The 21,575-nt window shown below is 32.7% G+C and overlaps 3 protein-coding genes across 3 annotated transcripts; 1 reads left to right on the top strand and 2 right to left on the bottom strand.

Moving 5' to 3' along the window:
• Nucleotides 1-8: 8 nt before the first annotated feature.
• On the top strand, nt 9-1,725 carry LOC132745636 (uncharacterized; the record flags this gene model as incomplete). Its single annotated transcript, XM_060734583.1, has 3 exons — nt 9-477; nt 784-883; nt 1,266-1,725. Coding segments are annotated over 3 exons (942 nt in total), but the record flags the coding sequence as incomplete, so codon positions are not given.
• Nucleotides 1,726-3,966: 2,241 nt separating this feature from the next.
• LOC132745638 (mucin-5AC-like) lies at nt 3,967-9,414 on the bottom strand (the record flags this gene model as incomplete). The annotated part of the gene is made up of 1 exon (XM_060734585.1): nt 3,967-9,414. A coding segment is annotated over one exon (1,779 nt), but the record flags the coding sequence as incomplete, so codon positions are not given.
• Nucleotides 9,415-9,919: 505 nt separating this feature from the next.
• On the bottom strand, nt 9,920-21,213 carry LOC132745637 (uncharacterized). Its single transcript, XM_060734584.1, has 6 exons — nt 21,098-21,213; nt 17,899-18,235; nt 16,699-16,743; nt 12,901-13,007; nt 12,491-12,564; nt 9,920-12,062 (listed from the first exon to the last, which is right to left on the bottom strand). Exons 1-6 carry the CDS (start codon nt 21,134-21,136, stop codon nt 10,001-10,003), a joined length of 2,664 nt encoding a protein of 887 aa, XP_060590567.1. The 5' UTR covers nt 21,137-21,213; the 3' UTR covers nt 9,920-10,000.
• Nucleotides 21,214-21,575: the final 362 nt, after the last annotated feature.

The raw sequence follows: 21,575 nt of genomic DNA, 5'->3' as shown, positions 1-21,575 counted from the left end.
ACATTTATAATACATCTAAATGTTTCACAGATGTGGAACCACATACTACTGAAAAAGATTCGCCCAGGAAACAAAGTACCGAAAATCTGACGCCACACATTACGCACAAGTTAAACAGTACTACATCAACAAGATCATTTATATCCACATCTTCAAAATTGCCACAAAGTTCAGCATCATATTTAGTATCAACACTAACTTCCACCTCAGTATCAACATCTTATTCAACCTCAATAACCGACATCTTTTTCAACGACGCCAGTGTCTTCAAAAATCAAATTCATCGCCGATTTCTACTTCTCTTAAACTTTCAAACGCACCAATGTCTTCACAAACATCTTTATCTACTTCAACAATGCGTTCACCAACATCAAATGATTTTACATCAAGCACAATGCCTTACATCTCATATTCGGATGAATCTTCAACAATGTTCGTCTGCTAATAAGACGTCGACTCAAAATCCAGGTTTAGGAGGTAAATCTAGTCAAAAACCTTGATTTGTTGATATGACAACTTTTGTCAATTTAAATACAAAACCTTCAATTTAGTTTAAAAAAGTTTGCTGCGCGTGAAAATTTATGTTATCAAACACTATTTATTTTTTATTTTTTTTTATTTATCATTTGGTATATCTCTAAAAAATAATATTTGTATCTTTTTTCTTGATAACAATAACCGTGTCAATGAATAATTTACGAGTTTATATTTCTCATAAGTCAACATAATAAATATACATGTACTCGTAAAACTCATTTGTACATTTACATTTTCATTTTCTAGGTTTTCAAATCAACACCGATCTTGTCGTGGAAATCGTTTTCATTGTCCTTTGCCTCGTCATTGCCGGAAGTTTTATGACATTTCTTCTTAAAAAGAAAGGGTATTCTGAAATATTATGTGATCTACAAATTTTACCGATTTTCTCTAATATTTTATTCAATTTTCTTGAGAGTATTTATATCGATTAATCTGCTACAGTTAATATCCGATCGCGTGTTTGAAAACTGATTATCGTAATTTAAAAAAAATGCAGTTTCGTTTAGTTTTTATGTACAGTGTTGCTTTTGATGTTTGTTTTAAAAACTCGTACGTTCAAACGTATTGATATGCGTGTGTGTCAAATGTACTCGTATGTAAATAATTTTCTTAATTAGTTTTGAAAATATTGTTTTGTAACTTTATCAATCATATATCCTTTAATGAGATAAAATGTTTGCAAAAAAAAAAACGTTTGCATTTTATTTTCTTTTATGATCGACCAGATATATATCCTGCCAACGATGTAGAAGTTGTCTTCATGAACGGCGCAGGCGTAGATCTTCAACATCGAGTCGAGGGCCTCTTACACAAGATGATGCAACCTTCGTCAATATCTCGGATCCCCCGAGACAAGAGCGGGAACTTTTCTCAATCGGAGACCAAGATGGCGGACAAGATGGCCGACAAAGATCTTTGCAGCGACGTGGCACGGAGGATGATTACTTTTATGATGAAATTTTTGGACAGTCAGCGTTTGTTGATGAAACAACGAATAGAGCTAACACTTATTTATCAGTTGCTGATGATGACGATGATGATATACTGAGCGGTTTGAACGTCCCAGATCTTGTTTTTAAAACACCAAAGAAAATGTGAAAATTGAAAATGAATTCTGAAATTGATGTTATGTGTTGAAGTAACAAGATACAGTTTGCTAAGATAAAATTATAAGAAATCATGAAATTTACATGTTAGTATTAATGTTTATACCCTCCTCTAACACGGATACCATCAAACATAAAGATAATAATTTAGAACATTGTGAAGCACATTGGGCACATATTGACCCATTTGTTCAAAGAATTTAGTAGGAAATGGGAGAATGCATACAGTGCCTGTTTGTTTGTTTGTGTGTTTGTTTGTTTTGTGGCGACTTTCTGCAAATGTGGCATAGAATTACCGCATTGGCTATAAGTACTAACATTTGCAAATGTGATTTGCATATCATTTCATTTCCTTACATTTTTATATAATCTTTATATATTTTAAATTTCAATATACATTATTTTGCATATTAATTTTTTACAAAATTTTACATTGCTGTTCATTACTGTAAATTTTATTTCATTACATTAGATAAGATTACATTGCATCAAATCACATCACATTATATCAAATAACATTCCATTACATGATTTTGCTTTTCAAGCCTATAAAAAAAGCTTTAGGAGACTGATGTGTGAGGTAACTTTGAATTTGAAACAATATATGTATATGATTTGTAAATTGATAATAACATAAATATGTACATAAATTATTTATTCTAAATATATGTATATCTCGACACATGCCTTATCAAAAATATTCATTTATTAATGTGTCTTTTTAGATATGCATTATGCCTTTTACATTTTCAAAATTATATTAAATACAGGCGTGTATTATAACGTGCAATGACACTACAGTTCAACATTAAAAATTGAAAGAGAGTTTAAATAATTAAAATAATTGGTTCATATAACAAAAGATTTTACAGTAAATTGTTTCTTTATTATGCCCCCCCCCCCCCCATTCGAAGAAAAGGTGTATATTGTTTTGCTAATGACGGTCGGTCTGTCCGTCGGTAGACCACGTGCTTTCCGCTGATTATCTTAAAAACTGTTTATCACAAAGTTTCATATTTCACATACTGATGGGTCATAACTAGTAAATTACACTATGATTTGGGGTCACTAGGTCAAAAGTCAAGGCCACAGGGGCCTTAAATGTCAGAATTATTTCGCCTACTATCTTTAATACATTAATCACAAAGTCTTCATATTTCACGTAATGATTAGTCATATCAAGAAGATGACCCCTATTAATTTTGGGGTCACTAGATCAAACGTCAAGGTCACAAGGGCCTTAAATGTCAGAATGGTTTCCACTCATTATCTTAAAAACTTTTTATCACGAAGCCTTCATATCTCACATACCGACTGGTCATTTGTAGTAGATGACCCCTATTGATTTGTTGGTTACTAGTTGAAACGTCAAGGTCACAGGGTCCTTAAATATCAGAATGGTTTCCACTCATTATCTTTAAAACAAATTATCACAAAGTCTTCATACTTCGCATACTGATTGTTTATAATTCGAAAATGACCCCTATTGATTTTGGGGTGACTATATCAAAAGTCACAGAGGTCTTAAATGTCAAGATGGTTTTCGCTCATTATCTTAGAGTCCATTTATCATAAAGTCTTCATCTTTCACATGCTGATTGGTCATAAAAAGTAGATGACACCTGTTGATTTTGGGGTCAATAGCTCAAAGGTCAAGGTCACGGGGGCCTTAAATGTCAGAATGGTTTCCGCTCAATATCTTGAAAATAATTTATCACAAACTCTTCATATTTTACATATATATTAGTCATATGTACTAGATGACCCCAATTGATTTTGGTTCCCCCAGTTAAAAGGGTAAAGGGGGGGTTTAAAAAATTGTCGGATTGGTTTTTTGCTCATTTTTTTGAAAATTTTTTATATCAAAAAATATTTAAACAAATGTTTGGGTTTTAAACCAGTAGATGACCCTTTTTGATTTTGGGGTCTTGGGTCCCTTTAGATCAGTCAGTGGTTTTTTCCGTGGGTTTAGACCATGTGGTTCCCACTGATTATCTTAAAAACTATTTGTCGCAAAGTCTTCATATTTCACATACTGATTGGTAATAACTAGTAATGACCCCTTTTTGATTTATGGGTCACTAGGTCTAAGGTTAATGTCATACGGGCGTTAAATGTCAGAATGGTTTTCCGCTCATTATCTTGAAAACTATCACAATTTCTTCACATTTCACATATCGATTAGTTATATGTTGGTAGACGATGTGGTTTCCGCTGATCATCTTAAAAACTATTTATCACAAAGTTTTCATATTTCACATTCTTATTGGTCATAACTTGTGGATGATCCTATTGATTTTGGGGTTACAGTTCAAAGGTAAAGGTAACAAGGCGTTTAAATGTCAGCATGGTTCCTGCTTAAATATACTTCTGATAAATTTCAATCAGTTTTAGTTCATATTTTGGTCATCATTTTTATACTAGTAAAATTTAAAATCCCTCTGGAATACGAGGGTTCATTTAGATCAATTTAGACTTTTCCTGTTTCTTTATACATTGTTAAATTGTTAAAATCTTGGTGTAGCTAATACACGTTTGCTTACGATGCCTTTTATTGTCTTTATGTTTACTAGTACGAAAAATAAATGAGTTGCATTGCATCATAACACGTAGCGGTATCTACATTGCCATTTGCATTACCAGTTTGCCTTGTCAAAATTTTATTATCACTTCTGGTCAAAATAAAAAACCTGGATCCACACCTGATTGGCACCAATTTTATCCCAAAATCAAAGTTTCCCCTATATAAGTCTATTTACTATTGCAAGGCCAATTTTGACACAAACGACATCATAAGAAAAAGTTAAGGAAACGACCTCTGAATGTTACATACATGTAGGTAAGTTCACGGAAACAATATTTCTACCATCAGTTTCCATTCTAAAATTTGTGTTACCAGGCGGAACCAATTTTGACGCCAGGGTCATAATTTGGTAATCTTCATAGAGATCCGCCACCGAGTATCTTAGTCCAGGGTGATACAGGGAAGAAGATTTACTAGAAATACATAAGAGCGAGGTTTTACGCACGTGTAAAATGGCCAACTATGCATTGCACACCAATTAAATGCTACCAAGACGAATGTCTGTTTAGATCTGCGTAGTTGTTGAAATTAAAGGCACAAAAATTGCATTACGTCCTTACTATAAGTGTTTGTTTTTATACTGTGACAGGACGGGTAAGCTTCAGTCAATGTCGTAATGTATCCGACACCATATGACTTATTTATATATAGACAGTGATGCTCGTGATGGTTTATTATAATGCCTTGGACATTAATTAATTATATTCGATAAACGATTATAATTTTTGTAATAAGCAAATGACTAAAGATACAACACCAAATTTGAGCATAAATGTAGTAGTATATAAGACATTAAAGGCATCAGGAACGTTACCAAATCTAACCAAACTAAAACAGCACACGTGTGACCTCGTTTTACTATATTAAAGGCGGCTATTTAAGGTTTCGAAATCAGAACCATGTCCGCACAGAATCGTCTCAAAGAAAAATACAAAACATTTAAAGATAAATTTCTACAGAACGAACTTGTTCCCTTGTTTCTTAAAGTCAACAAAATGAATATTATATTGAAAAGTTCAGATGTTTCATGACAGTGCAATGTAACAACTCTTACACCGATGCCTTTTGTTCAAATGCGAAACAGTTTCCCAATAGGTGGAGACATGATTAAATTTAGCCTGGTTCCACGATATCAAATCTAAGTAATACACAGACAGTTGCCCAAATCATTATTTGTATACGGAGATAAGAAAACATTGTCTTTCCATAATAAAAAAAGGTTTGCGACAAAGCCATAAATTTAAAGTTGGTTATGAAGTGTAAAGCTGATGAATGTGAATGATTTTATGTACTTCTGTTTTTATTGACGACTCGCAAAGTAATTCGTGTCATTGCAGTAAACCATGCCTTTTATTCAAAATCATATAAGACTAGGCTGCTTCGCAGCCGAATAAGGCAAGTACAAAACTCTCAATTGGTAATTCTAAGTTTGTAATAATTGAAATGATTTATGCATTAATTGATTAATGCAAGCAAGGAGACAATTTGAAGATATCTTTTATTCGTATGTTTTTTATTTGTTGTTTTAGTTTTTGTTCGGTTTTTTTTTCTTTTATGTTCTTATACGATACTAGTAACCATTATCTATATAAAAATGTTCTTAATATTAAATCTGCTAAAATAATGCATTTTTAAAGGAATTATATTGTGTACTTTTCAGATTGATTTCGAAGGTTCTAAGGATTTAAAAAATTAAACCTCCTTTTTTTCTCTATTGATACATGACCATAACATAAAAAAGATTTTACAAAACGTAAGTTAAACAGTAAGTGGTTTCTAGAGACAAACGTACATTCAAAGTACATGCCTTATTAAGACAACTCTTAAATGTGATTTAAAACAAAGAATAAAACAGTCGAGGTAAGTAAGTGAAAGATATATATCTATTTTCATTTACAAAGATTAACAATTAATAATATTTTATAATATATAACAAAGCAAAGTCCATGTCATTTTCAAGCTATTTATTATCAAAAACATACGTTTCTATTAAAAGTCCTTCAAACAGGACCACCAATGGAGAAATTTTCGAAAATGTATATATTTATATAATATATACATTGTTGTCACGAGTTTTTATCTTAAATATCATATTTCAAGTAAGATCTGATAAAATATGTTAGTGCTATATTGATATATCATACAAGTGAATGTTATAACATTAAATGATTATCTAATGTATATAAATATATGATGTCATTTTTATTGGCTTATAATTAACTAACATCTTGTGCAATATGACGACAATAAAACATTTCAAAGACAATTAAATACAAGTAATTACGAAATTATATTAATTGAATGCTATACGTTAATTACATATCATATCAGAAAGCCCGAAAATGTCGAAAAACAAACATGATTTTGTGATGCCCAATTGTAAAGTGACGTCATCTATTGATTATAAAGTGACGTCACCTATTGACTATACAAAGTGACGCCACCTATTTATTTAACTTCTGTAGTGACTTGACGCATTGACTTAACATAGGGTCAATGACGTCATGTATTTTACATTACTTGTGTAATATATGGACATTAGTTAGCTATTAAAAATATTATATAAAATATAATATTGTTATATAGTTAATATTATTAAAGTATGTACATGTCGAGTATTAATGATATGTATATTATTTACAACTATGACGTTTATTTACATGTGTACATATGAAAAAAAAAATATTATGAGCCATTGAACATGATACATACTCGTCTTAGCTATGGTAAATTTTGTTCGGTTACACGTCTTGTTTATGGCATATTGCATATTTCGTAAAAAACTATTAACCTTTAGTATACATAAATGTATGCTAAATGAGATTAAGCAACGAAAAAAGGCAATGTTTAAACATATAAACATATTTTTCCTTATTAAGAATGTTTAAAACATTTGTATGTGTTCAATTTTTCCTGCTTTTACGTAGAATTATTTACAGTAAATGGGTCAAATGGTTTTAATGCAAAAGTCTTTTTTTCTCTGCTTGCTTCTTTTTTCACACATTGTTGGAAATACACATGCACAAAAAGACTCTCATAGGCTACTGAGCAAAAATATTAAGAGTCCAGGAGCAAATGTTTTAGACACATTAAGACCACACACACATTTATAAGGGTATGTCTTTGTGCGATTTTCCTTTGTCCTCAGTTTAAATATAATACCCTTTTTTCTTGAGATTAAAATCAACACAACATATTACTTAATTCACAATCAAACATTATATGTTGTTCAGTAAATACAAAACGAGACATTTCTGCTCGCACGGATTTCACTAGCACGATTAACTGCTTCGAAGCTTCCTTTATGGCATCAATTTCCATCATTTCAATTATAATCAGCACGTTTGTCCCTTTATCATATCAACACAATTTTGATATAGCGTTGTCTCGATATAAACCTGATCATTATGGCGCTGATGACGTTGCACTAGTTGAAAAATCCGTCTCGTATTCGGGAACCTGCGTTTCTCTTTCCGTTGAAGTCTGACTTTCACTTGTTACATGACTTGATAGTGTTGTAACTGAATGACCCTCTCGAGTTGAGACTACATCTGTTGTTGCTGAAGCAGTTACAGTATCAGTTGTATTTGTCCTCACACCGCTTGTGGTAGCTTTTACAACATTTGTAACATTTGGAGCACTAAAATCAGTAACGTTTGCTACAGGTACATCGACAGCTATATCTGGAGCATTGGTAGTTGCACTAGGACTTTCAGTTGTGATGTAGTAATATTCAGTGTCGTTGTACACATCGTAATAATCCGACGTATTGTAGCCAGAAACTGTGGTTGATTCGACTATAACTTGGGACTGTGTTGTCATCGTGGAAGCCTTAGTTGTATTTAGAACAGCCGATTTTCCCGAGTGGACAACTGAGGTGACGTTATCGTTTGAAAGCAAAGTTTGATTTTGAGGCTGGACAACTTTCATTGTTACATTACCTTCATGTGCAACTGTAGTTGTGACATATTCTGTTACTGTATCTGTCTGTAAAGATTTTGTCACTAGTGGTTGCTTCTGGGTCTCTTCTGTTATATTTGCTGTCTCGGTTTCAGTTGTATCGTTTAATGTTGAAACAGTTTGTGTAACATTTTGTTTTATTGGAATAGATGATACTGATGTAGGTAGGACTGTAACATTGTCAATGGCGACAGAAGCAGTTTCCATCACAGACTCTGTAATGACGGACGAGCTCGTAGTTACATCTGTTTCGCTTGTTTTGTTTACATTTGTCGATTTCGTATCATTTAAGAGTTCGGTAACATTGTTCACAACATCACTTGTTGTAAAAGTTGCAGTTTCTGTCACATTTCCGGTCTCTAAAGATGAAAGTGTTGTTGCTATAGGAATTGTGATCGTTGTTTTACCTTGTTTCGTATTATTTGATGTCGAAATAACTGATGTTTCTTCAGTTATATTTATAGCAGTCGGAACATACGATGTATTGAATGCAGCTTCTTCATATTCATCAAGGAATGCTTCCTCAGCTGGTTTTGCTGTTGTTGTTGTCGTTGTTGTTGTTGTCGCCGTCGTTGTTGTTGTATTAAATATATCGGTTGCATTTCTTGTCTCTGTCGTATCTTGCATATTAACTGTTGTCATGTTGTCAGCATAGATCGTATCTGTAACATTGACCGGTGTTTCTGTTGTGAATGTTTCACTAATTATATCAGCAGGTGAAGTCTCTTGCACAGAATCACTGATGGTTGTTGATTCCATATCTGAAACACTGGCTGTAGAGTCATTATATACTTGTTTTGTCGTTAATAAACTTGTATCTGTGGTGTTTATTAACAGAGAGGGAGAATCTGTTTGTGTTTCTGTGGTAGTCTGTGCAGGTTCAATAAGATCTGGAACAGTTTCTGCCGATGTGTGGCTCTGTACAACTTCAGTTGTAGATGGCGATGTTGTTTCATTAAAAGATGGTACAGATGAAAACGATTCAGTTTCATTTATTACAGAAGCTGTTGAAATAGTTGTGCTAATTACATCATCTGTAGCAGATCCATTTCCGGTGGTCACTGTAACAGTAGGTGATACTTCACTGACAGGCTTTGATATTTTCTCTATAGCAAGGCTCTCGGTATGAACAACTTGTGTTGTTACATCTGCTGGTGCTGTATCGTTGCCAATTGATGATGTAACTGCTTCAAATTGTTCTGTTGCGGGAATCTCAGTTGACGTTTTAAAGGGTTAAAAAACGGGTTATTTTTTTTTTTTCAACCCGGGGAAAAACGGGTTCCCGTCTTTTGGTCTTTTTTCTTTTTGAATTTTATATATTTTGGGAAGCTTTTCGGTAAAATTGTTTTGGGGGGGCAAAATTTCAATTTTTCGGGCTTGATTTAGATAAAAGCTACAAAGAAAAGGGTTTAAAATTGGTCCCCCTTTCTTTTGGGAGACTGGGGTTAAAAATTAAAGGAAAAGAAGAACGTTTTTTCACGGGATTGGGCCTGTTGGGATAGAAAATCTCACTTGGAAACCAACAGTTTAAACCAAAAGGGCTCCCTGGGTGTTTGGTTGGGGTATTTTATTTTTTTCCCCTCTGAACTTGGGAAAAAAGTTATTTGTTTTTTTTTTTGTGTAATTTAAAATTTTATGGGTGTTAAACCAACAGTTTCTGCCGAAATTAGGTTTTTTTAAAAAAATCGGAGAAATTTATTTTGCGCGTGTTAGTTTGTTCAGTTTACACTTTGTGTACTTGATTCTTGCACAACAGATACTTTTGTTGCTTGTGTGGATACTAACTCCACAGGTAATTCAGTTGAAGGTTCTACTGATACTTCGCTTGAAGTAGTTGTTTCGTAATCATAATACACATCAGAAGTATTGTAACCGTATGTGTCTGTAGTGCTAAGGGGAACAATTTCACTAACGCCGGTAAAGTCTTTGTTATATGTTCGACCACATCCGAAGACTCAGTTGCGTCAGTCGTCAACTCTGGGCCTTTACTTGACGTTTCATTTACTTCTTCTAGCTTAGCGGTGTCCATAATTGTTGTTGCATTTGTAACCGGTGCAGCTACAGTAGTTAACTGAGCATGTATTGTTTCTGGTGAAGTTTGCATATCTTTCTTGCCGAGTGTAGAGCCAGGTCCCGCAGTTTTGTTATATCTCTCCGTTACTGAATCTTTAACTACCTCAACTTTTGTAGTTTCTATAAGTGTGATGCTAGTTGTGGAAGATGGTTCACTTTCAGTTGCAATTGCCCTTGTTGTTAGTATATCAGATATTGAAGATACATTTAAGATTGGCGCAGGCTCTGTAATTCCCTGTTCGCCTATTGTTTCATTAACAAGAATTTTAAGAGCTTCTGACGATTGTTGCGTGGTGACAAATCCTGTGTCTACTGGTATCACTGTTGAAGTGACATCATCAGCGGAGATCGTTGTAACAGTTGGTTGTTTTGTTTCGTCAACAATTTCTGAACTTGTTGTTATCTCCGTTTCTTGAGAGGTCGTCACGGATGAAGGCAAAGTTGCATTCGAAAATTCAGTTGCGATTTCTGTTTTGATCTGAATAGTACTTTCTTGCATTTTGGCAGCGGTTGAAGTCGACACGTTGTGATCTGCTAATGGAGGCGATTCTGTTGACATGATGTCTACACCTTTTACTGTTATGTTAGCAGGTTCTGTTGTACGACTACTAATGCTGTCTACATGAACAGTTGTCGTTTCAATAACTACTTCGTCTGCTTTTGACCCAGTTATAGTTTCCTTTGGCTTGTCTGTTGTTTTATCGGAAGTTACTTGTATAATTTCGTCTGTCACTGTCTGCGCCGACTGAAGTGTTGTAACTTCAATACTTGTAGTTTTATCAGTCTGTGTTGTAAATGAAATTTCTTTTTCAATTGTTGTCTCAACAGGCAAAATTTCAGAAACAGTCGATGATTCCTTGCTAACGGAATCAGTCGCCGGAGATGTAGTCGATGTTTGGTTTGCATCTTCTTTTGGTGTTGTTGTAACAGCCTTTAGTATTGTCTGGGTATAAGTAACCTCTGACGCAATAGTTGGGAGTTCAGTGACTGCTGTTGTCCCTGATTCTGTTGTTTCATATGTGTCATTAAGGTCATAAAACATGTCAAATATATTTGTTGACGCTTTTGGCATTTCTGTTGTTACTGTTATGTTATCAACAGCCTTTGTTTCATCTTTTACTTCTGCAGTAGGTTTTAAAGTTGTTATGATTTCATCCGATGTAGTTCTGGAAGTGGTTTCTATAGTACCTGGTGTTTGTTTTTGTGTATGTACATCTGTAATTTTCTCACTTGTTCGGATATCTTCTTGGGTAGTTATTTCGAGTACATCTTCATTTTCAGTAATAATGCTCGGTTTAACAATTCTTGTTGTCTGTATGGTTTCTACTGGAGGTTTAGTTTCTTTAACCAGTGTTGTTGTTATCAATTGCATCGTAGTAGTCGTTTCTTTACTCTTTTCTATTGTTGTTTCTGTTGTTGTTGTTTCTGTTGTTGTTTCTGTTGTTCTTTCTGGTGTTTCGGAACGTGTTACGATTGTGACAGGTTCTGATTGTTTTGTTGTTTTCTCAATTTTTGCCTTAGGTGTTGTTTTTACATGAGGCTTAGTAGATTTTATTGTTGGCTTGAATGGTGTTGTAGTTGCTTTGGTTGTTGGAGGAACAGGTGTTGTAGGGGGTTCAATTCTGATAAATTTCTTAACGAACTTTGGATTGAATTTCAGATTCTGCCATGGTCCTATTTCGTTTATCTTTTTAGCAAAATGATCTTCTAGCTTTTTCGTTATTTTCTTATCCATCTTAAAACGCTCAAAAGTGTCCGAAAAAAGTTTCAGTCTGTACCTGACCTGCACACTTCCCTTGCTGAAAAAATTTTAAGGGAAATTTACAAAATTTCTTTAAAGTGTTTTTTTAAAATATTTTTTAAAAAAATGTTTTTCTGATCATATAAACCCCGGGCCTTACATCAAAAAATTTCAAAAAAAAGTTATAAATTTAAAAAATTAACGTATAGAACCTTTCTAGTATACTTTGACAGAAGAATAAATTGTAATGGGCTAGCAATACCCAAGTATGTTTTATCCACCGGATAATTTAGTCAAAATGGGCTGGTCAATATTTTCGTACAATGCAATAAGATACTCGGACATCTTGAGATAAAATGTGTATCACTTTACATGAATATCATTCAATTGAATAAATATTATATTTCATTGCTCGTAAATAAGTGATATCATTTTTTTATTGATGATATAGGATGTATACTTTTCTGTCTCTCTCAAAATACTTACGTAAATTCTAGCACTTCACATCCACCGAAAGCATTTTTGACAGGAGAATCGCTATCAGTAAACATTTGTTCAATCTGAAATGATTAAATAAAATACTGTCATTTTATTCTATATCAAATAAAAATCCTTTTCTATTTAAGTTTTTATCTAAGATATACTATGCTCATATTTTAGTCAAATATTTTTATTGCAGAAATTTATTGAAATCTATAAGAAAAAATATTGGGCTTCTAAATAAAGACAAGCACTGGTACAGGTTCTGTGCCTTTACTATTGATATCAAAGTCGTGATTAAATTCCCAGAGTGTTGTAACAATCCAGCTCATTTCCGGACAAGGTTGTATTACCATACCGGTATTTCAAAATGAAGCTTATGCCCATGCAGTTTCATAATAGAAATATATATTTACCGCTTTACAGAACTCCTTTTCGAGATATTTGAATTCATCAGTAGTGTTGTCTCGCAAATTCTCGTTAAACTCTCGATTGAATATACTAGCTTGAGATTCAAATTCGTCTGCAACAAAAACAAAATGGAACAATTACAATCCCGACAGTATTATACTCTCCTACTTAACACTGGATCCTAAACTTTATTGGTTATCTGTTTATTCAATGGTTGCGTTGGCTCCGTTACATTTGCGAGAGCTATTTAACTTTGCCGATGACGCCAGCACCGTGTCGATAGCTCTTTCACATTTGAAAACTGTTAGTATTTTATATTTTACCAAGCTCTTTAAAATAGGTTTTTGGGGAGCACTGTAACACCGCACTTTGGGGTCAAACGCACTTTTGGGTCGGACCCCAAAGTGCGTTACGTACTTTGGGGTCGGACCCCATAGTGCGTTACGCACTTTGGGGTCCAATTTCGACCCCAAAGTGCGTTAAACAGGTACATATGCATTTTTTAACATCAGGCAAACGACCGCACTTTGGGGTCATAGAAAATTAAAGTTCATTATGTTTTAAATAATATATTGCAGTCAAAGCCAATGGTAAACAAAAAATCAAGGCATTAAATAGACACAAACATGTTCCCTGAATTATAGTAGAATCAATAGGGATTTAAATGATCTTGATTAGTCAGTGAAGAACTTTCACTAAATAAACCACCAAATAAAGAATTTGTATCAATTATTAAGCTTAAAATATTTTTTCTCAAACTTTACTTTTATTTTAAAAGAATGTACACCTTTCATTAACTCCATTGTTTTTAGCTAAATGCATTATTTTCCCGTTTTTTAATTATACATTTTTAAGAAATATGATAGTCTTAGCATAGACAAAGGTATAAATTCTGGGAAATCTTAGTAAGACATTTTAGTAAAAAATGTGCCTGATAATATGTTGAAAGGACCATTTATTTAGCTAAATGTGACATATAAGAAACTTGACTAGGTGTAGATGCGGCTTTAAGTAGTAGTCCGTACAGGCAGTACTAAAAATATGAACTATTTAAGTAGTCGCACATTAAGAGCGGAGCTTCAGAATAATGTAAAATTCTCTTTGGGGGTATAGAGGGGATTGTGGGGTCTTGATCCCCCCGAGGGTTAAAAATAACGTTTTAAAGGCAAATTATGCTTTTATTTGTTTCTCTTAAAAGCTTTTTTTATTTTGATGTTCTTCTATATTATCCAAAAAATACACATTGGCCATTTACCTGAACCATCTTTTTCATCTGTTGCTTTTTGGCAATGATGAGTACAGTTATAGTGAATTAGTATTTTATATGGAAGTCAAATACTACAGTGTTCGTTTCTTTTATGACGAATAATATCACAGTTATCGCTACTTTATTCAGGTAACAAGCATCTTACACATCTCAGATACCATTATTTTAACATTATAAAATTCATGTTTGCTCTTTCTTAAGAAGTATGTAAGATTTCCCATAAAAAGCCTCTGGCGAACGGTTGTTACGCAGCTTACAAAAACCCTTAAGTTTGTTGATAAGCTTAATAATGTTTTTGTAAAAATCACTATTTATAGTCCGATCGAAAAAAATTTCACCAGAACATTGCAATAGAGTATATTTATAGTTCTTTGGAAAAATACATTATCTGCATTTTTTCACATTTCCAACATATCTAAAATGGGGCTCAATATGGCACCAAAAGTTATCAAGTAAATGACCGACAGAACGGGATACTTTTCGCAGCATCTTTTAATTCTAGGAATACACAATTTCTGTACTAGAGTATTTTGAACGGTGGCATAAAAGTGACATTTGTATTTTTTTATACTTTTTTTTGCTTTTCGTACATATTTTTGTTTGTTTGTCGTAGATATTTTTTTACATGTAGTTTATTACATACTTTTTTTAGTTTTGCATACACATTCTTTTTTAGTTTGCATACATATTTTATTTTAATTTTGCATACATATTCTTTTTTAGTTTGCATACATATTTTATTTCAGTTTTTTTGTACATATTTTATTTTTGTTTTTTTGTACATATTTTTACATGACGCCATTTGCAAAGTAGAGGTTTGGATAATTACATCTGTAAATTACAGTACCCCATTTGCAAATGCCATTTGCAAATACCAACATTTTCATTTTTTAGTATCCGCGGTAACCCAAAGAAAGGTTCTGCATATGGTCTCGTTGTGGTTAACATTTGTCACAAGGTGCCTTAAAATCCTTCATGGGGTTTCGGAGATAAGGAGCGGACATGAAACCCAAGTCTTTATCCTTTGACCTGTAGCTGTGACCCCGACCTTGAGCCGGGACACCTGGCATAAAGTTCTGTACATTATCTGGATGTGCTAAGGAATTGACCTAAGTTTCATAATTCTCAATTCTCAGGGGGTGGGGTTGAGTGGTGCATATTCATGGAATAATAACTGATCACCAATCAACAGCTCTTTCCAAATAGACACTAACATAACAGTATATAATAATAAAAACAATAATTAAATAAAATACATATAATATAAAAAATTGGCCGAAAAGGGTCTGCCGAAACCAGACTTGCCCGGCCGAAAACGACTGGGCCGATTCCAAAAATGGGCCGAAATGTGACCTAACCACTCTGCTTGTTTTATACTCAACTATGGGCTCAGATTTGAAGGCTGTTTTGATTGGCTAAAATATGTATGAAAAACAAAAATAACATATGTACGAAAAACAAAAATAAAATATGAATGCAAAACTGAAAAAAATATGTATGCAAAACTAAAATAAAATATGTATACAAAACTAAAAACAAAAAACATGCAACTGTCACTTTTATGCCACCGTAATTTTTTTATATGAACACAATTTTTAGATATTTCAAGTGGTAACATTAATGAAACTGTTACCGCCATCTTGAACTCCAACTCAAAATATTCCAATGTCGCAGATAGAAAATAAGTCAGTACTCAGTATGTTAGCAGAACTCAGATGACACCTTTAGACCTCTTGAACCCAAAGTGCGTTGATATGTAGCATATTAACGCACTTTGGGGTCAATTTCTCGATTATGATCCCAAAGTGCGTTTGACCCCAAAGTGCGGTGCGAAGTTTAGCGCACTTTGGGGTCGGACCCCAAAGTGCGTTTGACCCCAAAGTGCGGTGTTACAGAGCACAATGTTGCTTAAACAATTAAGCGGGTCAACATTTACTTTATATTAAAAAAATCACTCGTGATGTGTCTATATGTGAAAGTGAACACACAAGCTAAGTTCTAGCAACGTCATTTTGAAGTACCGGTATTTCGTATCGAAATTGCATTCATAATGATAAGAAAAATGTTTTGCGTGTTATAGCATTCTTCAATTTGAAAATAAAAAACAGGCATATTTGTTAAAAATGGATATTTTCCCTTTTCAGCTTTCATTTTGTCGATGCAACAGAATTGTCAATGGTTCTCTTTTTTTAACAGATAACCAAAATGCGAAAGAGCCGCCATTTAGAAGGAGAGTAATAAAACCACCGGAATACGTGTTTGTTCGTTTTTCATATCAGGCTTATCTCACACTTTTTAAAAGTGTCAATGTACTAAAGAAAAACTAAACGAATCTCTAAATTGTGAAACTTATTGATATTTTCTTTTTTAATATAAAATGTTGGTGTTTTTCCAGGGATTATAATATCGTATATATTATTAAAAAGTGAAATAATAAGATTAGACAGTACGATTATTTTATTATTTCAATTTTGTCACTATGAATGTATTATAAAGGTTGGTGATTAATAAACAATATAATATATACATATATTACCTGTATGGCCTGGCTTTGCAGGTAAGGGTGCGGGAGTCTTAGACACTGTAAAACAAATCATAAAAATTGGGTCGTGTCATGACAAAACCAAAATTATTGGTCAAACCAACATAATGGGTTTGCGACCAGAATGGATGCAGACCAGCCTGCGCATCCGCACGGTCTGATCAGGATCCATGCTGTTCGCTTACCAACCCTATTTCAAGTAGCGAACAACACTATGTTGGTTTTGTCGTGACACGGCTCAAATATTCGTTATTATAAACATTGATGTTATGGTAATTTTTGTGTATATATTAAACCTGCACATGACAGTATGTTTTTGTTTTGTTTTAAAACTTTAATATTTTTGTAGTTACACACAGTGAACTATTAACTATATTGTTATTATAATAATAAATGATCAATCATTGTAATTGTACTTAAACTAATTGTTCAACAAAGAAATCAAATATTTAGTTAATGTAAATTAAAACACGTCACACGTCAATTATTCCGTCACACTGCTTCGGTACACTGATGTATCTTTTGTTTTATTAAACGCACCTTAGAATCGTTAATAACTTAGTATCGAATTTATTTGGTTCGTTTCGTTCAACAAACACATAAAGGTGTATCATCTTTTTATTATAAGTAAGTTTTGTGAAAACTTTCTTTGTACAGCTTCGGTATATATCTTCCTTTATTGATTATCATTTACAGCATCCTGCCATAGATTGTTTTGAACTTAAAAAATTGATAAATCTTCATTTGAGCATAATATTTATGATATAAAACCATACAAAAATGAGTAACAGAATGTTAAAGAGGTCAAAATAAGCAAAATTAGCCTTTACTGCGTTTGCAACGCAGAAGAAATATGGTGATAAATACAGCAAAATCATTAGTCATCAATCGCACATAACTTGTAAATTATAACTTGAATCTTAAATCATTTCTACTTTTCATAAAATCTCAGTTTATTCAAATTTAATTATCTTGAAAAATATTGGCTCCTCTGGAGGAATTCAGCTTTAAGAAAAGTTAAGTTTATTAATGTGCTTTGTACCCTCTAGTCTCACCTCATGAATTACTTCTTACAGTGCGAATAAATAATTCTTCAATACAATATGTATAAGTCGAACACATGTATATGATACATAATTACCATGTCAAATATACGGTTATAAGAAAAAATACATGTTTTATTGAAATACTTACATAAAACAGCCAATGTTATAGCGGCAACAACCACGCCAACGAAACTAACCACGAGGGAAACGCATAGCAATACCCGGCAGTTGGAGCCACGCCGGAAGCTATCACCGGATGTATAATCGGAACTTCTTGATTCTTCATCTTTATATACAGGACGAGACATATATCCGGGTTCTTCTATGCTGAATTCGGACCTTGTGCTTGGTTGTACATAGTATCTGTAGGCTCCATATGGTTCTGATGGGTCAAATACATTATCCTGGCCCATCATAGGGTCAGGGTGTTTGCCATCTTCGTCAAGATTATTAGTGCTTGCATACAGTGACGCCAGGTGTGGCCACTGAAATACATAATAATAATGAAACATTGATTCAGGTCGGCGGATGATATTTTACCATAGTACTTATGGTAAACTACATAGCTAATACAGTTTATGACGAAAACCATGTTTGCATTTCTGACAAATATTTGGTATATTCTTTTTATAAAAAATTGAATACAGCACGTTCATACCCATTGAAAATGAAGTGTTTAAATGTACATGATTGCGCTTATATTTTTAGGCTATATTGGACGCCATCTTTAATGTCACTGACAGCACCATTATTTAAAGTTGTAACTCTCGATAAACACTTACTAATAAGTAAGATATTAATCCCCAAGTTATTTTTCTAAATAACTACTAAATGATATTTCATTTCAAAGAACTACCTTCAGACTAAAACGTGCTACAAATAATCAGTAACCGGTTCAAGATCGCATTTCACCGGCATAATCAAGTTAAGATATGTATATGGATTGTTTTGCGGTTGTTGTTTTTTTAAAATGACAGTTTTGAGAAAGACCACCGTTTACAAGCTGACTTTAATGATAAATCACAAAGTTATGATGTTTGCTGAACGATCTTTGTTCGTGGGAGCACTGAGGCGAAGCTTGAATTATTTCATGACTTTAATTTGAATGTTTCTATAATGAATCAAACCAGTAATTAATGATGTAACGTCTAATAAAGTCATATGTAGATCTATGTTTTTAACTACATTTATATTTATTTTGTTTATGAAATGCCACACTAATTACAATAGATCGAGCCCAAAAAATGTGTTTGTTTGCCGCAAATAAGTCCAACGAAAATGGGATGAATGTTCTTTCTAAAGTATTTCTTATATGGTATTCACTCATATATCAAGACACTTCTGATACTGTTTAAATTAAGATCTTACTGATCAAGAAATACATAAGGATGTCTTATTCCGTTTAGAACTAATACAAGGATTTTAGAATTTTCTACAAGTTTTATTCTGCTTAACAAATAAACAGACACCTATCATCTTATACTTATATTAGTCTAAAATCAGAAGAATTGAAATTCTATGGTGCACTTAAGATGGAAAAAATTATTGCAACAGATAATGTATAAATAATTATATCCGGAATTAAATTGATAAATAAATCAATTTTTATGCGTTTTTTAAGGGGGTTGGGGAGGGGGCCCATTTCAATCTTGGTCAATTTCCGCGATGAAATTGATTATCCCTGGGGGGAAGGAGTGACCAGATGATCTGAGTTATAGGTGCAGACCAACATACAGTTGTACAAAATGTTCGGTCCCTTCCTGTCATAAAGCCTCAGTGGAGTTAATGTATATTAGTGTAAGAGTCAACTTAACTAGTAGTAAATAAAGGAATCTAATGTTTTAATCATGTATAAGCTCAGGGTGATTGAAGAAACGTTGAAAAACTTGAAGAGTATTTTGCACTTTTATTATACATGCACCATAATATAACTTATTGAATCTTAAAATCTACATTCAATTTGGATATCACTTGCAGGCAGGTGTAAAATTCTGTCATGGAACCCTACTAACGAGTCAGTGATAATGGGTGGTAAATGTCATCGTACCTCAACAATGGTGATTAAATACCATGATTATTTCACCATGGTACACAATAAATTCACAATTCATAGTGCATAAATACATGTTAATGATACAGACGGCCATTGAAGCAGACGACAGTTAGACAACTGCCTCATAACTGACAATAATGTACATATATAGAAAACGCTTTGAAGTTTATTATATCAGCCGACGTCATCCGTTATTGGAATATTACACAATGTGCATTTATGATATTCACCAGTCCTTTTTATATTCTTAAAATCATACGCAAGTTATAAATAGATTTTATAGATACATTCATAAAAATATGTCGCTGCAATATAAAAATATTACAATATATAAAACACTAGTTGTGCATAAAGTGTACACATCATATAATTACACAAAAATGTACATGTATAAACCGTGTAACAAATGATCACAATGTCAAATATTTAACATTCAGTATGATACACATTGACATGTTTATGCACCTAAATGAATGACAAAATATTTCAAAGGTCAATGAGCAACTAAACGCACAGTAACCTGAGACAATAATGAAGAAAATTAGCCCTGATAAGGACTGTTGTTGCTAAGCAAAGTGCCTGCTGTGCGGCTATGAAGTGTATCGAAATTTTAAGGGAGGCCACTCCTGAGGTATTAAACACATTGTTTCGTATCGATAGTCTGTTACTTGACTTTAACTATACAGAAAGACAAACTATGTTTAAAATTAACTTTACTGCCATATGTTACAAAGTTAAACTCATTGAATGTTGTCAGATCGGTTTTCGCGGGAATTGTTAATTGATCATTTGTACATAATTTACGCCTGTTTTAAGTTTTAAAGTGATAAATAATTTTTGAATTGGCAGTAAAAAGAGATTTTCCCCTAAATATTTTTCTTTTCAAGATACCAATAAATAACTGTTGTATTGCAAAATGTTTTTAGAAAAAAAATAAATCGAAAACTACTTCATCATTTAGTTAAATTAAAAAACTGAAAAATAATGTTCTATATATATTTGTATACATGTACATTAGTTACAAAATTGTTTAGCCTTAGATTAAATAGACAATGTTTAATACATGTGATGTTATAAAATATTTATATTTTATGGGGCTTGTATATTTTTACTTAATGTGTCGAAACATAAAAGCTATAAATCGTGAGGGGAAATGTGCGAAAACCGTGCAGTTGTAGATGTAGAATTTATGCGTGGAAATCGTGCTATCTTGATAGCTATTTTTTAAACACTAACATGTGTGTTGGTAAATTAAATAATAACAAAAATAATGCATGATATTACACACGAATACCTCTTGAAGATTATATCCATATTCCCAGAATCGAAACATTTTCTTTTAAAGATTTTCTATGAAATTAAACACATTACAAGCTTATGGTTACAGGACAGAAATGAATTTTAGTTTTAAAGAGGTATATAATTTATTCTTCTGTCATACATTGTCATGTGTAAATGTGTGTATTTTAACACAGGTAATTAAAATTAATTCATACATTACTTAGCATTTAATTAACATAATTTATTATACTTGTTACATCTTACGCATTCCTATATATTTAAGTTGAGCAGTATTCGTATTTTAAGTATGTATGAATTTTGATAATACCTTAATGTAACATTATGTTCATTTTTCCATTATTAAATTGAGCTTAATTAACTATATATTTCAAAAGATTGGCTGTTATAATGGTGATTGTGTAGGAAAATGTTAAGGATAAAATATAAGTCTTTCTAAAGTAATAAAAAAGACTGCCCCACTCTTTTTATAA

Source organism: Ruditapes philippinarum, unplaced genomic scaffold (genome assembly GCF_026571515.1).
Source record: "Ruditapes philippinarum isolate M1 unplaced genomic scaffold, ASM2657151v2 ctg10483_1_1_1_1, whole genome shotgun sequence".
NCBI lineage: Eukaryota > Metazoa > Mollusca > Bivalvia > Venerida > Veneridae > Ruditapes > Ruditapes philippinarum.
The sequence above is the reverse complement of the archived record's forward strand: the minus strand, read 5'-3'. Positions and strand labels throughout refer to the sequence as shown.

Excerpts from the sequence above, each read along its gene's own strand:
- LOC132745637 (XM_060734584.1), bottom strand. The coding sequence starts at position 21,136 with ATGTTTCGATTCTGGGAATATGGATATAATCTTCAAGAG. Across the intron at positions 16,744-17,898 it reads TATAACATTGGCTGTTTTAT|TGTCTAAGACTCCCGCACCC; the intron begins GTAAGTATTTCA and ends TTTGTTTTACAG. Across the intron at positions 12,565-12,900 it reads AAAAGGAGTTCTGTAAAGCG|ATTGAACAAATGTTTACTGA; the intron begins GTAAATATATAT and ends TAATCATTTCAG.